This window comes from Oryctolagus cuniculus, chromosome 5, assembly GCF_964237555.1.
Source record: "Oryctolagus cuniculus chromosome 5, mOryCun1.1, whole genome shotgun sequence".
In the NCBI taxonomy this organism is placed as follows: Eukaryota; Metazoa; Chordata; class Mammalia; order Lagomorpha; family Leporidae; genus Oryctolagus; species Oryctolagus cuniculus.
In genome coordinates, this window is record NC_091436.1 from 26,331,293 (window position 1) to 26,352,677 (window position 21,385).

The following is a 21,385-nucleotide window of genomic DNA, read 5'->3' on the forward strand; positions in this document are numbered from 1 at the left end:
ATTTATTTGAGAGGCAGAACTAAAGACAGAGAGAGGGAGAGACAGAGGGGTCTTCCATTCACTAGATCACTCTCCAAATGGCCACAATTGCCGGAGCTGGGCTGATCCGAAGCCAGGAGCCAGGAGTTTCATTCAGGTTTCTCATGTGGGGACAGGGGCCATCTTATACTGCTTTCCCAGGCCACTAGCAGAGAGCTGGATCAGAAGAGGAGCGGCTGCGAGAGAAACTGGTGTCCATAAGGAAGGCCAGCGCCACAGGCTGAGACATAGCCTGTTACAATACGGTGCCAGCCTCAGCCATTGATTTTTCCCTAAGCTTTGGTTTTCACCCTGCTAAGTGAACAGAGGGCCTGAATTGGGATTCCTAAACTTAAATGCCCACAAGTGCCAGCAGGTGACATAAAGATGAAAAAGGATCTGGAATGGGAAGAATACAGGGAGTGCTAAAGGCTGGAGTGAAATGGAAAACCCCTTCAAGAGGAGCAGCCACCACTTAGCTCTGGCTGCATAAGCCACGAAGAAGTATTAGCCACAGATCAGTTTTTTGTTTGTCAGAGAAATCCAAAAATTTATTTTAACATGACATGTTTTTTTTTAATGTTGTAAATAATTTGCCATTTAAAAGCATTGTGTGAAACAAATGTAAATGAACAAGAACAAATAAACACTACCAGCACCACCCATGGCTAAGGGCTAAACTAGCCTATGGATGACTGGTTTGCTTCCTCTGGTCCAGGAGAAATTGCAGGTCTTTTCCAGTGTTGTCCAAAGTGTGTGTTTCAGTGAATTGGATCCTTGTGGTTCTTTGGAAGAATTTCAAGGGTTGGCAATTTTTTCTTAAAGAGGTAGGCAGTAAATATTCTAGGATGGTGGGCCACGCTTTACTTAGTACCACATCAACTCAGTCACTGTAGCACTAAGGCAGCCATCGACAATATATAAACTAATGGGAATGGCTGTGTTCCAGTGGAATTTTATTTACAAAAACGTGTCCTGCCATAGGCCTTCTTGGTTTGCCAAACCCTCATCTAGAGGATTTCCTAGAGAAGTTTAGGAAACTCTGCAACAGTATATCCCTCATATTTTATCATATTGAGTTATCTAAGAAGCACTGCAGGAAGGAAATCCCATAAAGTTTGTTTAAAACAAATACTGTGTTAACACCCTATAAAGCTGCTGTTTTCTCACGAATGTACTGCTGGCCTGAAGAGATGGCTCTTGGCCCTTCATGCTTCTCCCTTGGGCAAGAGATAGCTTGCCCTGCTGTGGCCCTGAGTCACATCTTCTAGCCCTGCTTATAGTGAAAAACAGTCTAATTTATTGTGGTTAGGAGAGCTGTATAACCAAACTTTCTGGGTTCAGAATTTGGTTTGGACACTTACTAAGTAACATTAGATAAGCTATTTAATTGCCTTGTGCCTCTGATTCCCCTTCTGCAAAATGGGAGAAATAACAGAACCCTCATAATGAGATCCATGATGAAGGAAATGGGTCAGTATGTGTGAAGTTAATGAAAGTTAACTATCATCAATTATTAATATACATAGCCAAATCGTATTTGTGGGTCATCAAAGCCTTTAAAATATAATTCCCTAAGAAGACAATTATTATAATAATTGATCCATGTTATGACTTTCTCATAAAGGTCAAGCATATGATGAAAAGAGGAGCCAAAACTAAAAACAACCACTCAGATCACAGGAAGAGCACCAGTCCCTCTCTGCTCTACACTATCCCACACCAAACATGCACACTTGGTGTCAGTTTCTTCACTGAGTGAGACTTTTCAGAAATCCCTGAAGGTCTTCCCTAGCTAATCTTAGTCTGAGAGAGGATCATATGGAACACTATTAGCTCTTAGATAGCTCTACAGTCTCCTTCTGTCACAGGGTATGGTTCACTCTCTTTCCAACAACCCAGGAGAGAATATCTCTCAGATGAGATCACTAAATACCCTTCCTGTCATCTGCAGGAGCACCATGAAACACAGTAGAGAGGTGGGTGCTCTTACGGAGGGGTAGGCAACAGTTCTGTAAGTCAGAAGGGTAGGTTCAGTCCAGGAACCTTGAGGAGGTACCTCAAGTTTTTCATTATGGGTCCCAGTTTGTTCAAAGTATAGGAGATGAATTTCTGATAAAATGTCCTCCAAAGTCACAAACAAGTTATTGTTCAACACTGGGCCACTTCTTTCTTCCTTTATTGAGAGTTGCTGCTGTTGACTAAAATGTATATATTATCAATACTTTAGATTAAGTCACAGAACATTTTAAATTGATAATGAAACATCTCCTTTTTGTGCTTGAATCAGTTGTACAGTAAAATGAAGATTTCCAGATTAACTTCTATACATAGAGATATTTCTCATAAATATTTTGCATGTAGCTACTTCTAATAGTATCACATTTAAGGTCTCTTACATAGCAACCAGAGAAGACAGATAATGCTCATTTTCAAGTGGAGAAAAAAGTTCAAAGAGAAAATTTATAATTCTTGATGATCAAGAGTTTCCATAAAGTAGGTTGTGAGTAAATATTATTGTCTTAGGTGGTGGCTTTTTATTTGTTATGTTATTGAAATTTCATTCCAGAATGATAAACATGAGCTTGTTACTGCATCACTTTTGTGATTAAAACAGATTAACATATGTTAATTTCTTTCATTTCAAATCTAATATTAACCTTTTTGTAAGACTCATTCACAATAATTATATGCTAGTGATAAATTTGTGCTATTTTATGACATAGAGAAAACTTTAAAGTAGAGGAAAACTTTGACTGAAAAAGCATGGCTTATAATTAAATGTATACTATGAAGGGCTGAGCTGATAATACTTCAAAAATGAAAAGAACTCTTCAATTTCAGTAAATATAGATGCAGATACATATGTGTTTATGTATAATTTCTGTTGACAACATATTCATAGAACAATGCTAACAAAAAAAAAAAGAGACAGTGACCCTGCCACAGACTTACCACAACTGAGGTTACTTTCAGCTTTCAGAGCTATGGTCGGGATATTCCAAAAGTCATTTTCCCAGTCGACCACATTCCCTTTCACATTACAGCTGAGGTTGGAGAGGATTTTGGAACCCATGGTAAAATTCCAAAGTCGAAAGTTATAAATGTCCCCTTTTAGAGAGGCAATTTCATTCCGATTGGAGCCCAACAACAATTTCCCATTCCCAGGAATAACTTTACTAATGGTAGAGTCACAGCGAACTGTTTCGTAGTTTCTTTTGAAACTTACACCAACAGAGCCCAAAGAATTATTCCAAACAATGCAGAGCTGCTCAAAGCTTTCTGTGAAAATGTCTTCTTTCTCTTTGACAGGTAGCACGCTGCTCAGTGAGCATTTTGAGCCAGAAATAGTTAGAAAGTAGTCACTCTTGGCCTTTCCAAAACTGAGCAATTGTGCAAAGGATGCATTTGAGTAGGAGAAAGCTGTCCAGTCATTGTCTTCATTTCCAGCTTTGATTGCTTCAAAGCAGAATGTGAAAGCACTGAGCTCTGGAATGGAGATACTTTTTGCAACAGATACCTGGTAGGCATCTAGGGTCTGGGGCAAAATGACCTTTTGATTCCTTAAGGACACAGCAACTAGGATGAAAAAAGAGATAAAACATGTTATCTACAGAACAATGACCAATGAGATGCAAAATGTCTCATATATTTCAGTTGCCCACTGCTTTCTAACTCATTTTCCACTCACTCTCATTGCCTCCTCCTGTCCTTTCTTTTTCTGAACAGCCTTAGTCACTAATCCATTACCAACTACTCCATTACTAACTATTCCAATAATAACACTGATTCACCCATTTTAACTCTAACTATGATTGGATCTTACATGTAAACATCTGAGTGACAGCCAAGTTAATAAGTACTTTTTAATCTCTAATTTAAAAAAATTAAAAATTAAAAAATACAACTTGATGATTTGATTGAGGAAATAACTTTCCAGGAAGTCTTTATGTACCTATCATGATTTTCAAAAACATGTTATTTTTCCAATAACTTCTAAATACAATCAATTGTTCTCTTTTTCATTAACAATTGCCTTTTACTCTTCACATTCTTATTCTACCCTCTGCTTTCAGACACTGTATCTCCTCTTTCTCTCCCACTTTCTGGCTATTTTAGGTACAAATGCAAAAAAGAATTCTATTGAAGAGATGAGTTTAGAGGAAAGTTTAACAAAAATAGAGTGTTAAAGTGTAGCTCCTTTACATCTTTGCATATGAACTTATTTTTGAGGGACAGAAGGAGCATCTGGAAGGAGCAGTCCATGAGCTTCCTGGCCCAAGTCTTCAGGGAACAGCCACATGACCTCGGACCTCCCTCTATGTTAATCCTCTCAACCACAATGTGGAGCACAATGGCTTTCATGGCACAGAAGGACAATGAGAATTCGATAAAATCTACACAGTGTACAGCAGTATCTGCATGACAGCAATAAATAGCAAGGGATTGCCATTATTATATGTATAATGAATTAACAATTAAAATGCAGTTACATGTACATGTGACAGGATTAAATATTACAATAGATGTAGCCCTTTGCTAATATCACCGACATTATAAATTTGCTTTGAGAAAGGAGTATCTCTCCTGAAAAATATTATTAGTTAGTACCAATTTCATATGAATGGTAGTTTGAACACATTTTTATACCAAGAATTGCTTTATGATAAAACATAATTTTAATATAAATGTTCTGCTAAAAAATCCAAGATAGAATTTAAGAGAATCATGAATTTTAGTCTATGTTTAAAATAGATAGCAGTGTATAGGTGTAATTATGCAAATAAGGATACTTATTATAGTACGAAAACAATATTCTCTATGAATTGTTAAAACAGAAAGCCTGGAAGGAAATACACCCATGAACATTTAATAGTGGTTATGGTTCCATAGTGGATCTATAGGTAATTCGAATTTGTTCCATTTTTATTTCCAAATATCCCATATAATTTTAAACATTATTTTGAAAACCTAAAGCATTGTTTTGCTTAACCACATGTGTACCCTAATATCAGTCACAAATAATATATAACTTAGCACCAGAAAACATAATTTACAATAGTGAGGGTAGATCAGTTTTGCCTTTCCTTTTTGTTTATTTTATAAAATAAATGACATATATTTAGAAACACGAAAAAAGTTTTATAACTAAATCCCAGTGCTTTAAAGCTTGACTTATTTTAAAGAAAATTATTTTGGCATTATGATCTGCCAGAATCTGGGAAGCACACTGAATAATAATGTTTTACTTCAATCAGTCGTTTTCAGGAGGCTTTCATCAGGTTAAATTGTTTATTAGCCTAAGTAGTTAATAGTTCTTCTTAAATATATACACTAACTTTCTATGTTTGTCCCCTACAGTTTCTTAAAAAATTAACATCTTAAAACTCAAATTGATTTCTAAGAAGAGATGTTTTAAATTTTCAGTGGAGAGATATTAGAATTACAGATTTTAATTATTAGCAATGGAATGTCTAAGTGTCTTCCAAAGCAGCTTTTAAATGTTCTGTGTATAAATTGTATAAAAGAGTTCAGCTCTACAGTAACCAGATTTTGACCTGGTAATTATAGTTTGCTAATGAGAATGCTCAGAAAATAGTAACAGATTCTTACGCTTAAATCCTAATCCTAATTATTCACATTCACATAAAAGAGCATAACTCTGTCTTCTGGTCGTTGTGTTTATTGCAGCACATGTTAAATGAAAGCAGAAGGTTGGCGCTGCCTTTGGTTTACATACCTCTGATGTAGCTGGCATTGAAACCTTTCTTCTGGATGCTAAAGTCACTTGAAAAGGACACACGCATCTCATTCGCACTTGAGTTAAATGATAGGCCTTTGGCAGTTGCTCCACAAAATTTAGTCTGGCTCTCCCCATTATCGAGGGATAATGAGTCATAAATGCAATTGGGAGCTTCTTCAATGTCAAAGTCATTAAAGGTTATCTGGATGATGTAGCCGGTGGGGGCTCGGAGGGTCCACAAGCAAGCCTGGCTGTTAGGGTAGTCATGAGGGTAACATGGAGAAGCGAAGGTCCCAGAAGGGCTGGACAGGACGACCCTGCAGTTGGCACATCCCCATGCTGTTGGTCAGACAAAAGAGAGACAGAGAAGTTCTGGGATTAGATGCACACAATACACCAAGAATACTACACACTAGGGACAACCAAATAGTAAATATTTAAAAATACCAAAATACAATCATGAAAATTAAAAGGAAAATGAAACCATCTTAAGTAGAAAAAGAAATACCAATAGTGATAAAAAAAAGAAAGGAAAAATATAAAATTTTAGTACATGATTCTTTTTTGGTGGATGATGGTTTTATTTATTTTTTTCAACTTTTACTTAATGAATATAAATTTCCAAAGTACAGCTTATGGATTACAATGGCTTTTTCCCCCCATAACTTCCCTCTCACCCGCAACCCTCCCATCTGCACTCCCTCTCACATTCCATTCACATCAAGATTTATTTTCAGTTATCTTTATATACAGAAGATCGATTTAGTATATATTAAGTAAAGATTTCAACAGTTTGCACCCACACAGAAACATAAAGTGTAAAATACTGTTTGAGTACTAGTTATAGCATTACTTCACATTGGACAACACATTAAGGACAGAGATCCTACATGAGGAGTAAGTGCACAGTGACTCCTGTTGTTGACTTAACAAAATGACACTCTTATTTATGGTGTCAGTAATTGCCCTAGGCTCTTGTCATGAGTTGCAAAGGCTATGGAAGCCTTTTGAGTTCACCGACAGTGAACTGTCAAAGTGGAAGTTCTCTCCTCCCTTCAGAGAAAGGTACCTCCTTCCTTTATGGCCTGTTCCTTCCACTGGGATCTCACTCGCAGAGAACTTTCATTTAGGTTTTGTTTTTTTTTTTTTTTTTTTTTTTTTTTTTTTTTGCCAGAGTGTCTTGGCTTTCCATGCCTAAAAGACTCTCATGGGCTCTTCAGCCAGATCCGAATGCCTTAAGGGCTGATTCTGAGGCCAGAGTGCTGTTTAGGACATCTGCCATTCTATGGGTCTGCTGTGTATCTCACTTCCCATGTTGGATCATTCTCTCCATTTTTTATTCTATCAGTTAGTATTAGCAGACACTAGTCTTGTTTATGTGATCCCTTTGACTCTTAATCCTTTCATTATGATCAATTGTGAACTGAAACTGATCACTTTGACTAGTGAGATGGCATTGGTACATGCCACCTTGATGGGATTGAATTGGAATCCCCTGGCACGTTTCTAATTCTACCGTTTGGGGCAAGTCAAATTGAGCATGTCCCAAATTGTTTATCTCCTCCCTCTCTTATTCCCACTCTTACATTTAACAGGGATCACTTTTCAGTTAAATTTAAACACCTAAGAATAATTGTGTGTTAATTTCACACTTCAACCAATAGTATTAAGTAGGACCAAAAAAAAAAAATACTAAGAGGGATAAAGTATTAAGTTGTTCCTCAATAGTCAGGACAAGGGCTGAACAAGTCACTGTTTCTCATAGTGTCTGTTTCATTTCAACAGGTTTCCTTTTTGGTGCTCAGTTAGTTTTCTCTGATCAGGGAGAACATATGATATTTGTCCCTTTGGGACTGGCTTATTTCAGTCAGCATGATGTGTTCCAGATTCCTCCATTTTGTTGCAAATGACCAGATTTCATTGTTTTTTACTGCTGTATAGTATTCTATAGAGTACATGTCCCATAATTTCTTTATCCTGTCTACTGTTGATGGGCATTTAGGTTGATTCCAGGTCTTAGCTATTGTGAATTGAGCTGCAATAAACATTAAGGTGCAGACAGCTTTTTTGATTCTTCAACTTGGGAGGTCATATATCCTGAGAATCTGATGAAACTTATGAGAACTCTCAAGAAAATGCACAGGGGCCACACACATTGCAAAAAAATTAAGAAACACTGAATCTTCAAGGGCCAACAATAGGTTTCACAAAGTTTCACTGACACAGGTCTATGCCAGGGAGCATTTGGATTAGGTGGAATTAGATTATAAAATTATAAAGGTAGATTAAATATTATTAGATTATAAAATTATAAAGGTAGATGTAAATATTAAAATCCATGGGTATAAAAGAAGAAAAACTCTTGGGGAATAAGTGTTTAAATAGAAAGCTACTGAGGCTGGCACAGAGGTGTAGTGCATAAAACAGCAGCATCCCATATGGGTGCCAGTTTGAGTCCTGACTGCTCCACTTCTGATCCAACTCTCTCTTAATGGCCCTGGGAAATCTGTGGGAGACAGCCAAAGTACTTGTGTCCCTGCATTCATTTGGAAGACCCAGAGGAAGCTCCTGGCTCCTGGCTTTAGATACGCCAAATTCTGGCCACTGCAGCCCTTTGGGGAGTGAACCAGTAGATGGAAGACCTCTCTATTTTGCTCTGTCTCTCTGTAACTCTGCCTTTCTAATAGACAAATGAATCTTAAAAACAAAACAAAACAAAACAAAACAAAACAAAACAAAAAAACAGAAATCTATCAATGTTAAAAGAAACAGGTTACCTCCTGGTAGGATGCATTTTTTTCTCAAATTCAAATAAATAGCATCATTCTGCATGCACAGAATATTTATAGTTTTGAAAATCCTTTCACTTGCTTACCACATTTGGTAAGTATATACTTGTGTGATCATCTTATTTATTCATTCACTGAGTAAATATTTATCAAGTGCCTGTTATGTGTTAGGTACTATTTAAACAGCCTATACCAATGAGCGAGAAAGACAAAATCTCAGAATTATACTCCAATCTTGGACCTCAGGATAATTAATCACATAATCTAATGACAGGTAATAACAAAATGTGGGAAGAAAAGTAAAGCAGAGGATACAGAGTGAAAAGAGTGACATGAGTGGATGGAGATAGCAGCTAGTTCTCCAAAGAGATGACACTGAATGAGACCCAAATGAAGTGAGGGAGCACACCATGAACACATGAAGGAACAGCACTGCACCAGAAAGAACAGCAAACACAAAGGGCCACTGTAAATGAATACTGGTCTCGCCCTTTGACCTCTATGTGCCATGAGGTCAAGGGTCACATTTTCTTTGCTCATCCCTCTATTCTCAGTATGCAGTGTAGATTCACAATAAATATTAATTGGATGACTTATGTAAAAGACAAACGTAATGCTATTATCCCATTTTCACTAAAGAAAGCAGTTAGAATCTTCTCAATTATTATTTATTCATGGCCTGCCTGCCAGCTGGAAGCAGAAACTAAGGTTTCCTATCTTCCCACAATAAATATTCATGTTATTTAAAAATATTTATATAAATTCAGACAGAAATATTGTTAATCTGACATTCTGAATAAATAAACTACCATAAAACTTTACTTTTGAACAATAAAATATTTTATTAAACTTTCAAATAAAATGCTTTAACCATAATAATGGAAACTGATATAAATTTAGTGTGTTCCTTCCTCTTTTACTGCATTAAATGGAATGACAATGCAATGACTTTTCTTGAAAATCGTAGTGATGGCAAATACTACTTATTATTCTGACACAGTGACATATTCAAGGGCTTAGATATGTTCCACTGCTCAAGCTGGTTTTTCCCTTTAACTTCACCCTGTGACCACCTTGTGTTCCAGCTCTTCTCCACCAGTTCTTTCTAACTTGCCCTCCCTCTGCTCTTCTTTCTTCCTGAGTAACTGACACCTTGTAAAGGACTGAAGACAAACAATTCAGAATGAATTATGTCCATCAAATGTCTGTAAACTGCATGGTCTTATCCATCTCTGGAATACCATGTTCTCCTTTATGGCACTATTCAGAAAAGTTATGTTTCTCCCATTTGTGAAATTATTTGTTTGCATAGACAATAAATAAACTGCTAGTCAATAAACTCAAAGAGCAGAGCATAGATACTGGTTCTATTCACCAACCTATTCCCAACACATTACAGTACCCTGGTATATGGAAATTTTCAATAAAATTTGTTAAATTTATGGACAAGCAAGTTAATGAATGAAAATATGAATGGGACCATGCCTAAATTAAAGAATGACTCTTTGAAGCAAATGAATCCAATTCTAAGCCTGGAAAAAAGAGTGTGTGAGTTTTGTAACAACTCTTTAGATGGGTCCTTGGGTTCTTTCTTCCAATCATGTCACTCAGAGCACAGAGACCTCTTTAGTAAGTTAAATTTCTTGTTACTATACTTGGTAACTCAGAGAAAGAAGTAACCCTCATTAATTAATAATAATTTATTTGGTAATAGACTCAAAATTTAAAAGGAAACACATACAAGGAAAATAAAAAAACAATTTCTGTGTCATCCTCACATGCAGATAGGTAGCATCATTTTTCCAAGATAAGATACCATCCCCTATATCTAAGACCCAAGTAACGTTCATGACTTCATTTATCCTGACAACAGTATTTCTGTTATATTCTCCCATAAGAGCTGGATGAGGGTACTAGAAAAGTAACTCTGATTGGTAACACTGAATACACCATTTTTAACAAGTTAATCTCTCCGTGTCTCAGTTTCACCATCTTTACACTGGGGTAATAACAGCACCTACCTCCTAGGCTTACTGGGAAGATTACACGAGTAAGGAGAAGTTCTATAATTATAGATGGCACATGGTTACCACCATGTAGTGGCTGGCATCTGCCATCATTTCTCTAACACCAACATCTGTGTATCATTAAATGAAGAGAGATAAGGCAGCACCCCTGATAGTATGATGCCTTTTTCCCTTAGGCAATTATCGGGATAGAGAAAAGACAGAGAGGATATCCACAACATGCACTTGAAAAAAAATAAAGTATTTTTCCATATGATTCTCCTCTACAGCAGCTAAAGTACATTTATAGAGAGTGTTACTGAGTAATAATTATCTTAATTAGATGACATGTCGCTTAAAGTATGTTTAATATCATCATGTTCATTATATTTATAGACCAGAGCAAAGGGCTTTCACATGTATTATCTCACTTAGTACCATAACAGTTCTGGGAATTATGACCATCTCCATCTTTTAATGAAACAAATGAGATCACAAAGATTATATAAATTGATCAAAGTTACATATCTAATTGATAACAGGACCAAGATTCAAACCAACTCTTCTGAATGTAAATCTAGTGTGTTTCTAGAAAGAAGAAAATGTTGCCACAAATAAAGACATAGGATAGAGTGGTGAGTTCAAATACTATTTTAAAAGATAATTTTAATAGATAATTTCTTAAACTAAGAACTTTTTCCTAAAATTGGTATATTTTAAGAAATGAATTTGGAACCACTTTATTGTAAAAGAATGCTAAGAATCTAGAATATAGTGCTTTTGATTCTTCCATCAAATGTCACTGCTAATCAATTCCTACACTATGAATTACTTCATTATATAATCAATACGCTCTCTCAGAGGCAGGGTTACTTAAAAAAATGTCCATTGAGATATCACTGAGTGAGATCTTGGTAAAACCAGGTTTAAAATATTTTTATGAGCCACTCAGTGCACAGCATCTGGTTCCTGATGGCAAACAGAATAACATATTTGCCCCCCTAATTTATAAAAGCAAAGTTATTAGGTAATCCAAACAAATAACAAACCCTATTACACCTCAACTTTTGCTTATGCTACAAAGCTGTAATTTGTTTGTGTGTATTTTCTTTTTCTTTTATTTAAAGGTTTAATTTGAAAGAGCAATCCAGAGACAGAGAGAGACAGAGAGAGAGAGGGAGACAGAGAGAGGGAGAGATCTTCTATCCACTGGTTCACTCCCCAAATGATCACAACAGCCTGGGCTAGGACAGGCTGAAACCAGGAGCCAGGAGCTTCATCCAGGTCTCCTATGTGGCTACAAGGACCCAAAGACTTGGGCCATCTTCCTCTGCTTTCTCGGGCACATTAACAGGGAGCTGTTACTGATGTGGAGCAGCCAGGACTCAAACTAGTGTCCTTATGGACACTGCAGGCAGCATCTTAACAGGCTGCACCACAGCTCCAGCCTTTGTGTATATTTTCACAAAACTTTAATCTTCAGTGAAACTCAAAGTCAAGATGGAAAACTGCCCAGGCATACCAAGGCCTAACTCAACTAACAATTAGGTATAGATTTAATAACCATTACCCCAGGGGACATTTTATTAACTCACAGATTTGGATCCTTACTCCACCCTTGCTGCAAGTACATCTCTGTACAACTCAAATATCAAATTCCTGAAAGTCTATCTAAAGCAGAGTTTGAAATCCCAAGAGATACATCAGAGCTCAATTTTAGCTGCTTTCAACACAGCTCTGTGGATGGTATTGGATAAGTGGTTTCTTTTTTCCTACAGTGTGTTAAATGTTGAACAAAATGGCAACATTTAAGTTAAATCATATTTACATGAAAGTATGTAATATTATAGCTAATAAATTTGCTTGAATATCTGGCTAATGAAAATTATCTCCAGAAAATTTAGCTAATGTCATCTGTACCTTTGCATGTATTCAAAGTCATTGTTGGAACTATCCATGTGAATACACTGAGTACCAAAGAATTAAAAGCTCATCATTTGTTGCCTTAAAAGGTTTAAAATATTCAGTAGCCTCAGTGCCTTCTAAAAATTAAACCTAAGAGCCAGCAACCAAGAATTCTAGGACCAGTTCAACATCTAAATCCTTAAAGAACCAGGATAGCCACACACCATTTCTAGAGATCAAATCTACTACTGCCAAATTTAATATGAAATGTAAAATATAAACAATAGTTCAGACACTGGTATGTATTAAATGACTGGTAATATACAGAACTAGACAACTTCATCAAAGTAGCTATTTATGTGTAAGTGACTTCAGACTATGATGCAGATTTTTCAGGATGGCAAAGAATCTGAATGCAATCTGGCTGTGACATCTGCGATTCTGTTAATGTGACAGACCTGGCAAGCATCCTCACCCGCCCTCACCACTCCTCCAGCTCTGCATTCAGTTAGCATTTCCAAACTGGGGAGGGTCCCTCTTGAACCAAAGTTGCACTGATCATGCCAATCTCCTCCTGGAACTTCCAGCAGCCATAAAAAGATATCAGTTCACTCCCACATTCCTCCTAAAACACTAGTTTCCCCAGAGTTAGCCAGCTAATTGTTTCATTGCCCTGTGTGATGGTTCAACCTCAAAATGTTCTTTGGAAGCAACAGGAATTGAAGCTACCGCAATGACTTAAGCATGAGTTCAAAAGGGGACCTACTTGAATGAATTCAAGTTTGACACAGCTAGAAAACGACAAGATGTGGAACTGAAGGATCCTTCACGAGGCATATACCCTTGACAACTTTTTGAATCTCCAAAGATATTCACATGTACCACACCCTCATGCCTCTGATCCCTGCAATACTGTTAATGTTTAAACTTTGAGCCCTGTCTTTCCTTAATCACCCTGGCATGAGAGCATTCTGTACTTAGTTGTAAAAGATAATACTTTCAGAAGATCCAAGAAAATGAACTGTTATAAATCCTTTTAGAGTCAGCTTGCTATGTAAATGTATGTCCTTGGCAAGAGAATTAAACACACAAGTGCATGGTCATGCATATGCACGCATGCCCACACATATTTTCATGGGAAATCCTTCTCTTTGAAGCAGTGGTTGATTCTTGTCCATCTCTCAGAAAAACAACGTAAAGTTAATAAGCAACTTGAAATAACTTAAACGGCATTGTCGATCATTGAATTTACTATCTGGATAATATATTTATTCAAGACCCTTCCTCATTCCCTTCCACATTAATCCCCTGCAAATTCTGAACTCTGGATTGATCTGACTTTGGAATACTTTCTCTCTAATCCAGAGCATTCTTATCACTGCTGAAGAGAATTCACAAAGTTGTGCAGATTATTCAATATTAAAGTGGCTCACTAGGTTAATCCTCCACCTGCAGTGCCAGCATCCCATACGGGCGCCCAGTTCTAGTCCCGGTTGCTCCTCTTCCAGTCCAGCTCTCTGCTGTGGCCTGGGAGGGCAGTAGAGGATGGCCCATGTGCTTAGGCCCCTGCCCCTGCATGGGAGACCAAGAAGAAGGACCTGGCTCCTGGCTTCGGATCGGCGTAGCGCCAGCCATAGCGGCCATTTTGGGGGGTGAACCAACGGAAGGAAGACCTTTCTCTCTGTCTCTCTCTCTAACTCTAGCTGTCAAATTAAAAAAAAAAAAAGTCTTCCATTTTTATGACACTGACTCTCTGCAGTATTTGATACCTCTGAACATACCCTGCTTCCTGAGAGTCTCCACCCAGAGCTCTTCCACTCTCCTTCTCCTGCCCTTGCAGCCTTGAGCACTCACATTCACCCTCTCTGCTTGCCCTTCCAGTTCTTGCAATTTGAAGTATGTTTCTCAGTCCAGCAGCACCCATGAATTTGTTGGACATATAGATTCATACAGAGCTGCTAAAGAAAACCCACATTTGAACAAGACTTCCAGGTGATTTAAAAGCACATTAACCTTTTAGAAATGTTTCTTTAAATAACAGCATGATATTCACAATTTCTATGTGGATCTTTTCCTTAGAACATCTATCCACTCTCAGAACATTTGCTGTCATAGTTGTACTACTTGATCCAATGCATGAACTTGACCTGAAGGAAACCAAATAATGGGCTTTGCTACTCTGTCAAATTCTTTTCTCTCTCAGAGAATTTGGAGTTACAGACACAGATAATGTCATCAGAGGATCACAGGCAAAAGAACGACAAAGTTGGTGTGGGCATTGGCCCCGGTGGTTAACATACCTGAATCTCACTTTGCAGTGCTTGACTTTGATTCCCAAACTCCAGTTCCTGACTCCAGCTTCCTACCAATGCTTCCTGCCTCTCACAAAGGAGACTTAGATTGTGTTTCTGGCTCTTGGCCATGGCCCTAGTCCAGCCCCAGCCCTTATGGGCATTTGGGGATTAAACCAACTGATGAAGGGCTGGGGTGGGTGGCTCTTTGTCTCCCAAATAAATTTTAAAAAAATTAAAATGATGAATTTATACTCAAAAGTAGCAGCCACTTTGGCCACTTGCAAACAAGGAAACATTAGAGGCTGACAGAAAAGGAAAAAAGAAAATTTACAGAACAGAGAGGTAAGAAAAAACAAGACCCTTGAGAAACAGAGAGACATTAATTCCACACATTTCACATGCAGTAATGACAGAGGAGCTGTTCTTTGTGGCTCATCCATGGATTCTATGACAAGAAATCTTATAGTGCATAGCCAGCATAGCCAGCATTCCACTCCTTTACCGATCCAGCTTCAGTGGATTTCTCTTCCTTCTAACCAAGGGTGCTCAAGCCAATATTCTGTGAAGCTCTCCTCTCTATGTACTTTCTTTCTGGGTAATCTCATCCAAACTGAAAGGCCTTCATTATATCCAAATGCAAATGACATACATGGATTATTTGGCACCAAATAATGGAGAGAGGGAAAAAAATTTGCTATCTTACATCCTCTGGTTCATTCATCCAAAAGCCTGCAACAGTCAGGGCTGGGCCAAGCCAAAACTAGGAGCCTGAAACCTACCCAGGATTCCCACATGGGTGGCAGGGACCCAAGTCCTTGAGCCATCATGGGCTCCTTCCCAGGATGTGCATCAGCAGGAAGGGGGATCACAAACAGGGGTGAGTCTCAAAGCTTAGCATTCTGATATGGGATACAGGTGTCCCAAGCTGTGGCTTCACCTGCTCACCACCACGCTTGCCCCGTGGGTAATTACTCTTGGTTGCAACTATATACTCAACATCTCCACTGAACAGTTTCACCAATCCAAGGACAATTCCTCAAATAATTCATTTGTTTTTAGCCCCTTTATAATTGTTAGTAGCATGAGATTCATCCAAGCTAGGACACTGAATACCCCTCCTCTTTCCCACATCATTTTCGTTGGTTAAGGCTATGACGTTAGCATATCCACAGTTATGAAGTCTGTCCTCTGATTCTCATGGTCACACAATTTTAATTTTCTCATCTTTTCTCTCTTGGACAAAAGTTCAGTAACTAGTCACTTGTCAATACTCTCATCAGCTTAATCTCACACTACCAGCCACCATCTTATCCTTCCCATCAGTATGAGAAGGATCTGTCAAAATGCAAACGGAAGTATGAAAGCACACTTTCTCTAACTCCAAGTCTTCTCCAGAGTCCAGAAATCCAATAGCCTTTAAAGGATACACACAGCACTCCCTAGTTGCCCTGCTCACTTCTAAATCATCTCTTACTAGCCCCATACATCCAATCACTTAATAATTGCTTATTATGTGCAGTACCAGGCTTTCAGAAAATAATCATGCACAAGATTTAACTCCGCACTTTATGGAATTTATAGATCCTGGGAATGCAGATCAATAGTAAATGTATGAGATAATAATTGTTCTCTGACAGCAGGTAGCTGAAGGCAATAGCTTATATTTAGACCTCACAGAAGTAGTGTCATTTATAACTGATTAAGAAAAAACTGAGAACTAAATGTGCAGCACAGAACTGGGCCAAGCACAGGAGAAAAGCAGAGAAGAAACAGCAAAGACCATACTGGGTAAAGGAATCAACAGGTGCAAAGGCTGCCCGTTCAGCTGATGCATCCTGTGCGAAGTAGGGAGAAATAACAAAGATACCAACGTGGAGACTGGAATTTGAAGCAGTTTGCAATCTATGCCAAAGAAAATGAAAAATTAACATAACATAATAGTAGAGAAATATAAAGGTTTCCAATATGGGAAAGAAAAATAGATATGTTTATCACAGGTATTTAAAACCTCACATTTTTACACATAAACAACACAAAGCTACCAGTGAATAAAGATCCTTGTAGGAATCACTGCAGCCTAACTCTAAAGGCTTGACAGATGACAAAAAGGAAGACAGAAGACAGCAAGCTACCCTGGCCATTTGTTCATGGAAAGAGAAAAGCAGTCACAGTAGCAGGGCAGATTAATTCTACAAGGGCTGAACTCACTGAAGCAAAGCCTAACTGTTGCTGGGTAAGATTTAAAAAAAAAAAAAAAAAAAGCAGCAGAGTGACCATCTAGTGTTAATCAAATACCTGTCTTCTTTTCATCTTCTGTGTCTTATTACCTCAAAAGGGAGCCTGAGGGAAGTATAGGCAACAAACCCTTAGCGTTCATTTCCTTTGAATTTGTCACAGAAAACTTTTCCATATGGATTATCCAGGCAGCACTGCAGGTGAAACTGGTTATGTTGGCATCAACCAAAAAAATATTGCCAAATAGTACCACCTTAAGTAGAGAATGTCCTAGTCTCATAAAAATTAATTATAGCTGTAATGCCCATGAAGGCAATGATGTCATCATTGGCTAAACAGCACGTTACTTTTTGAGTGCATGAATGCAGCTAATGAGATACCCACATAATGCACCAAGACTATACATGGCTCACAGTATAAGGTTCAAATATTGGTTTTTAGCATCATTTTAAGTATGGTTGTTCCTTATCCACACATTTTACAGTTTGCTTTCTCATTCATTTGTACCATTGTCAAGGCCCCCACATCCATTCACTTTCAGTTTCCTTTTAGGTATTTTTATATTTGATTATCAGGAGGTGCTCAGAAGGGATGGAGATAAAAATCAATGCTAAGAGTCAGTGAGGGGCCATCATTGTGGTGAAGTGGGTTAAAGTCCCAGCCTGCAGTACCACCATCTCATATGGCTGTCAGTACAAGTCCCCGCTACTCCACTTCCAATCCAGCTCCCTGCTAATGTGCCTGGGAGGGCAGCAGAGGATGACCCAACTCCTTGGGTCCCTGTACCCACGAGGGGGATGGGAAGAAGCTCCTGGCCCCTGGCTTCAGATTAGCTCATCTCTGGCCATTGCAGCCATCTGGGGAATGAACCAGTGGATGGAAGACCTTTCTCTATCTCTACCTCTATCTCTACCTTTCAAATAAATAAAATAAATCTTAAAAAGAAGTCAGTGAAAGTTATTGCTTCCTATTTATTCTGTGTTCTGTGGTATTGGTAAAGAACCTAAAATTAATAGCTAGAGCAAATTCTGGGTTTGCAAAATTACCTTCTCAATAAGTTGGGAGAATATATTGGGAGGAAGGTAGTAGTAGCAGGATAAGTATGCATGTTTGCTCAAATTTTCCAAATAAGCCTTTCATTTGAGGGCATTTAAATAAAATCTCTCAGGATTGTGCACATAAATGGAAGCAGTTTAAATAGTCAAGGTTTGGAGCAAGACAAATTATAGATGCAACTGACATCATTTTTCCCCTTTAAGGAATATTTTTTCATGTAAACATCTTAGTAATAAGGTAAAAATAAAAATTCCATAACATAGACTTAAAAATAGAAGTATTTTTTCAGTAAAACTTTCCATTTGACATATAAACAGCTTGTTTAAAGATGCTGTCCATTTCACAGCCTGCAGTTAATTAATCACTGGAATTAATTACTTTTCAAAATATTTGTTAACTTTTCAAGTATAACATATTAAAGAAATTTTTGTTTGACAGCAATGGAGAGAAGCAGGCAGATTACCTTAAGTCTTTTTTACTTAAAAAAACTTAAAAGTTTTCTTTTAACTCCCTTTCAGTCAGATCATTAGATTTTGTTGATAATAAAGATGTTACATTATTCTGGAAAAATAATCATTATGGGAAGCTGAACTACAGGCTATTTTGAGATATTTTCCAGATCTAAAATTATACCTGTCAAGTATTTTCTTTAAAATTTGAGTACATACAAATCCATAAAACGCACTGTCTTGAAACACACCAATGTGCAGAGAAACAGAGAAGAAAACTCAACAACTGGCATTTAGTGAACAAGTACTTTGTGTGAGATGAGAGAAGAAAGACTAAATCACCTCCTTCTTTCAACAGTCCACACTGATGCAACTCTTTGGCCAAATCACAGTGGCTTCTGGTCTTGTCGCTTCTGCTCACCAACTATGGGACCTTGAGTTAGGCATTGACCATTGAACGCCTTGTTTTCCACATCTTAAAAAATGTCTCCTTTGGTTCCAAAACTGTAGTGTAGATGACAGATTCAGGTCCTTACACACAAGAGAGATCCAATGGTTCCCATATTAGGAAGACGCTTCCAGGAGAGTTTAAAAGATATCTGAGGCTTCCCTGAGGAAAATAGTGTCCTGATGCATAGTTCATAGGTTACAAGGCAAGAGGGTCTTGTTCAGTGGTCATGAGACTCAGCCTGTTTATGTTTGTTGGCCTACTTCTGAGTTTGACTCCCTACAGGACAACCAAGACAGGGCGAATGCAAGGCGAGCAAACGGTCAACAAACATCCTGACTTCTGAGGTACACTCCTGCTCAAGAAAATTTCCACATCTCGTTAACAGTACTTATTGTGCTATTTTGAATATTGCTGGCTTAGAATTATAGAGCAAGCTGTGACAGATTGTGAAGATTTAGAGTGTGGTTACATCAGGGAAAAAAAATTGGCTCCTTTTTCCCTTAATATAGCTATGTTAGTGTACTCTTGATTTCTACCAGCTTGCTTTACAAAAAACATAGTTCATTGATTTTATAAAGTTAATATACCTACTGAGAAGCAAGGCTGAATGTTGGCTTGCCACACCATCGCAAAATGTTTATCTAATTTGAAATCACACTGGGTTGGGGATGGGATGATGTAGGTGCTAACCTTGCATAGCCTCTGGAAGGCTATGGACATGGAGGCAACCCATGCAACTCCCCTCCATTTCAGCTCCTTTTCCTATGTCCCAGGGATCCTCCACATCAATCATAAGCCTGCAGCAAAAACACTCTTGAAGAAGTTCACAAAGTTCACCAAACTTTATAATTATAAGTTTCCAGGAGAGTATAAAAATCTGCTTGCTTACTGCCTTCTTTCAGCCAGTCATATTTTTAAACTTCAGAAAAATGGGAGAATGACTTGTTCTAAGTGGGTGAATAAGGTCACACCTGCAGGCAAGCTCAGGAGAAGGCCAAACCACCAAAAGTGGGTGGGCTGGGTGGTCTACAGAGCAAACAGGGCAGCATGTTTCCAATGGGAGGCACAGCCCTAAACACAGAAGCTTGTCAGTGTCCCAGGCGAGGTGTGGACTGCAGCAAGCCTTGGTGCTGCTGGGAGCGTGGGAGTGCTCAGCTGCACACATCTGTGTCACTCCCTATCGGAGGAGTGGAATGACCATCAAAACGCCTGCAAAACTGCCTCTGTGCTGATTATGATTTAGCTCTGTGATGTTCTTTGAGAGAAAAAGAAATATGATTTCAACCGATGGATGCCTTCCATGATCTCAGAACATCAAACTACAAAGTTCTATAGGGCATAATTCCAGGAAAGTATTTTAAAATTTTATATATATACATATATATGTATAATATTATTCTGGTGCAAGATAGACTGTAACACAGGTTAGTTTCCCCATTCTCTGTGAAAACAACACTGCTAATGAGGCAGACAGCCCTAGTGCTTGCTGACATGAAGGAGGTTCATCTTATTGCAGAACCAAAAGGGACATTTCAAACAATGGCAATTTGGGATTCCAATATCAGTGCAAAGCTTTAGAAACAGATACATCATTTTCTGAGGAAAAGGTATGTACTGGGAAACTATGGGCAATTTCCCCAATAACTCTCAACAAGGAAAGATGAAAAACCACAGGTTTGGGAATTCTTTAATAATGAATGAAAAGAAATAGGAGACATTTGGATACAGGTCTTTCTGAAAGTTATTTGCAAAGATAATTTGAGTTGAATATCTACTCAAGGAAATTAAAATGATTTTCTCTTCCCTCTTTTTTTTTTTTTTTTTTTTTTTTTTGGACAGATTTAGACAGTGAGAGAGAGACAGAAAGGTCTTCCTTTACTGTTGGTTCACCCTCCAATGGCCACCGTGGCCGGCAAGCTGCGATCAGCGCCAGGTGCTTCCTCCTGGTCTGCCATGTGGGTGCAGGGCCCAAGCACTTGGGCCATTTTCCACTGCCCTCCCGGGCCACAGCAAAGAGCTGGACTGGAAGAGGAGCAACCGGGACAGAATCCAGTGCCCCAACCAGGACTAGAACCCGGGGTGCCAGCGCCACAGGGGGAGGATTAGCCAAGAGAGCTGCGGCGCCATCCCTCTTCTCTTTTATATAGAAGGGGTCACCAAAAAATTCATGGAAAATGTAGATTATGAAAAAAAAATGTATGATTCCAAAGTTTTCTTATACCCAAATAAACTTATGTTTTAATTTAATTTCCATAAAGTTTTTGAACTACTTTCATAATCAGCTGACTTTCAGTTTTTAGATGAACAGAACAAGCCTTTTTTTCAAGGATAATTTCTAGAGGGTTGCAAGCTTTTCTAACTAAAATAGGACAAAGAACTAAAGCTAGTTGAAAACTTAATAAAACTTAATATTTGCTTGTAAAAATGTGTTACTAGTTT

At 38.1% G+C, this 21,385-nt stretch overlaps 1 protein-coding gene across 1 annotated transcript in view; it reads right to left on the reverse strand.

Moving 5' to 3' along the window:
- ADGRG6 (adhesion G protein-coupled receptor G6) overlaps positions 1-21,385 on the reverse strand; it is a gene marked incomplete in the record, with an annotated part of 148,972 nt that overhangs the window by 70,010 nt on the left and 57,577 nt on the right. Inside the window, 2 exon segments of the mRNA XM_070073491.1 lie at positions 2,974-3,597; positions 5,759-6,100. Of these exon segments, the coding sequence (XP_069929592.1) occupies positions 2,974-3,597; positions 5,759-6,100 (966 nt within the window).